This window comes from Rhipicephalus sanguineus, chromosome 9 (assembly GCF_013339695.2).
Source record: "Rhipicephalus sanguineus isolate Rsan-2018 chromosome 9, BIME_Rsan_1.4, whole genome shotgun sequence".
NCBI classification, from domain to species: Eukaryota; Metazoa; Arthropoda; class Arachnida; order Ixodida; family Ixodidae; genus Rhipicephalus; species Rhipicephalus sanguineus.
Genome location: NC_051184.2, coordinates 28,106,175 through 28,109,579, shown reverse-complemented (window position 1 = coordinate 28,109,579; position 3,405 = coordinate 28,106,175). Strand labels below are relative to the sequence as shown.

Sequence of the window (3,405 nt, the reverse complement as noted above, 5' to 3'; positions counted from 1 at the left end):
GAGGAGCCGGGTTGATTGGAGAAAAACTCAGCCAGTTACACAGCGTGAGAACCGTCGCACAGTGAGGATGTGAGCGAGCGATCGTATGTGAGCGTCGAGTTAGACGCTTACGGCATATTCGCTTGTTGAGAGCGCTCTGATCGGTTTGAAAGTGTTCAATTGAACGCTTTAAAGCTCTACAACGAGAACAAGCAAGTATGCAAGTCACCTACCTCCTTCCTTATCACCTACCGACCCGTTTATATAAGTAGTAACGCTTAGTGCTCTTTTGCATCAATTCTTCAGAGCCTCGGAGTGCTCTGCAACAACGACCCGAATGTACGATTAATCTCACGTCGAGCATCATCATCATCGCCAACATTTAGCGTCAACATCATTATTTAGCATCATCAGCATGAGCCTCGCCATCAGAATTTCAAGCATCCTAATCATTATCATCATTAATTCTCATCTTTATCATAACTTCGGAGAAACATGCAGACAGCGCAGGTTCGACTTGAATAGAATACACTGTTAAAATATGGGTAAGGCCTTTGCCCTGCAGTGGGCTTAGTCAGGCTTACTGTGACGACAGCACTATATTGTATACGTCTACTCCTTCCGAGACTGCTCGTTATCACATCATATTTATTGTAACCGCTAAAAAATAAATTGTAAGAGTTCGGTCAGAAGAGTTGGCAGCGCACTTTCGGGCTCATGATCGTGCCCGGTGCGCAGCCAAAGGCGTCGGCAAACGCCGTGTTCATCAGGGGAACGTTGCAACGCATGTTCAAGGGCGAGTAGATCTTCGCAATGTCGTCGGGCTGCTCGCCGGCCGCAGGCTTCGGAACGTACTTGGCGCACCACTTGAAGCAGCTGCTGACGAAGAACGCCTGCTGGGCCGTAAAGCTGTGCTCGCCCAGCGTTACGCCAGGCTGCGGGCCCAGTTCGCGCAAGGCCCTCATCACCTTCTCCAAGCCGCCGCAGTCGGCGAAGTTCTCGGACAGAGCACTGTCGCCGTACCTGCACGCCAATCAATCAATCATCAATCAATCAATCATCAATCAATCAATCAATCAATCAATGAAAAGTTTATATCACCAGAAAATTCTAGATGGTATTCAGGACTAAAACCTGCTCTTGGCAGCTTGACTTGGTCCCTGAAGACCGTTACATTGGCAGCATACGACATTCACAGCACGAATATGCACATCAGAATATTATCACAACAAACGTGAGCAAAACAAAGGTTCAGTAAAGATCAATCCAGTAGTAAACATAAACAAGTTACAGTACGATTCGCGTCAAATGTTTAGTACAGCATAAACAACAACATGATATCAACAATGATACGCCGCGATGCAGCCGTTGGCACAAGCTTCGCAAGAGTGTCCCTAAGTTCATTTGCATACGGGGGTACACCTTAGCGTACAGTCAAATCGGAGATAGCAGCTCCGATTCCACTACCTGAAGAGTCACTAAATAAGCGCCAGTCGACAACGTGGCGATTTTCAAGACGAAAGCCTTAGATGCCTCGGCGTCCAACGGCGTCGGCGTCAACACGAGCGACGCAAAAAATCATCACCACGCGATGACGCCCCCATACGACGTCATCATGATGCGACAGATCACAAAAATGCGTGACGTCATCACATGACATCATCGCCCGCTCAAAGGTTGGCCGATCACGGAGGCAGTGCAAAACCAGGCGAGGTGCAGAAAGCTTGCAATGCCTCCGATCCTGGAGGCAGTGCAGAACCACGTTAGGTGCAGAGAGCTTTGGGCAGGGAGGATGAATACACCGATTGCGAAGGAAGAAGATGGCTTTCACCTTCGAGTCGTCTTAAGCGAATGCATAAGGGACCCTGTGTGGTTTTAAAGACACGCACAGTCCCCACACCCACGCTGCACAGACGTTTATACACCACGATGGAAAGCTTGAGGGGGGCGGCTCGCGCCAACCTCGACTACATTATCTGGGCCTGTCCCGCAGCGACACACACCATTAAACACAGCACCAACCCTACATTTAAGATAACTACGCTCGAGCAGTGGGAGGCTATGCTGTTCAGCGCGTGCCCGGAGGACAGACTCTGGGTAGTCCAGCTGGCCGAAGACGCCGTCAAGACTCAAGGTCTGGCCGCCTTCCTAAAAGGAGGCTCCGGCAGGGCTAGACTCCCGTCCCCCGCCACCCTTGACCCCCGCAAGGACAAAATATTCCGTCTCTCTGTCTCTAATCACATCTCATTAAGTGGCGAAATTAAGCGATGTTCAGGACAGTACCCTTGGTATAGTCAATTACCTGACGCCGTATGACCACGGGACCTCGTTGTAGAGGTCGCGCAAGCACTGGATGCGCTTGTCGAACCTCCCTTGACTTCGGACTCCACCAGTCGTCCTTCAGCCGGATGCGTTTGAAGACGCCGAGCACAGGGTCGTAGCTGTGTGTCACTTCGTGGCCCACCACGTGACCCAAGGCGCCGTAGTTGACCGACTCGGGCACCGTGAGCGTATAGAAGGGGCGAACATGATGCCGTCCATGAGACCCAGTGGAATGGCACGTAGACGCGTTCACCAGATCATCGCTGCTCAGGTCCTCCTGTCTCACCGAGGGTTTGGTCCCCTTCAGCAGCTCCAGCCGTCGCCTCGCGTGGGCGTCGTGCACCGTTGTGAACATGTCGGCGTGACTGGCCGAAGCCTCGGCACGGCGTAGTGTTCGCGCAGTTCCCGCTTCGCGTCGGACAAGTTGAACGGTGGCCGACGACGCGCCCGAGACGCCGAATGTGTTCGAGTCCCTTCTTGCGCGTCGTCTCGTCGATCCAGGACAGGTCGGTGATGATGGACTCCGTGGCCTTCCAGAGCGCCGCGGACATGGCGCGAATGGCGGCTAGCTTGTCGTTCTCGACGAACCAGTCGACGAAGAGGTCCACCATGGCTACGACAGCTGCTGGTTTGGGAACGATCAAGCACATCAGTAGACGGACGACGAACTGACGGCTTCGCTGGGAACGAGCGATTCCAAGTACCTGCCGGACATGGCCGGCGCCAGTTGGAGGGCGACGAGGAAAGCCACGTAGCCGGCCACCGTCTCCGAGCCGGAGTGTTCGCCGAGCACGATTTCGCTGATAAATGGTAGGATGAACTTGTTCTTCACGATCATCCGGTCGTCGGCCGTGAGCTGCCGGTCCGCGGGCAGCAAGCGATCACGGCGTGCAGCAAACGGACGGTGCTGTTCGCCTGCAGCGTGATCGAGTCCGCGTCCGAGAACTTGACGTATTCGAGGGTCTGGTTGTTTCGCACAGCCAGAGCGGCAACACGGTGACCGCGAGGAAGCGGCTGTCCAGGTCGATGATGCGCGTGATCAGCTGAGGCGGCAGTTCTCTGCGAGTGAAAAGGGGCAGCATTATAGGCCACGGCGTGCGGCTG

At 53.8% G+C, this 3,405-nt stretch overlaps 1 protein-coding gene across 1 annotated transcript; it reads right to left on the bottom strand.

Annotated features, from left to right (window-relative positions):
* Positions 1-665: 665 nt before the first annotated feature.
* On the bottom strand, positions 666-2,912 carry LOC125759914 (membrane metallo-endopeptidase-like 1). The gene is made up of 3 exons (XM_049419390.1): positions 2,749-2,912; positions 2,370-2,666; positions 666-1,002 (listed from the first exon to the last, which is right to left on the bottom strand). Exons 1-3 carry the CDS (start codon positions 2,910-2,912, stop codon positions 666-668), a joined length of 798 nt encoding a protein of 265 aa, XP_049275347.1.
* Between the last annotated feature and the right edge of the window lie 493 nt (positions 2,913-3,405).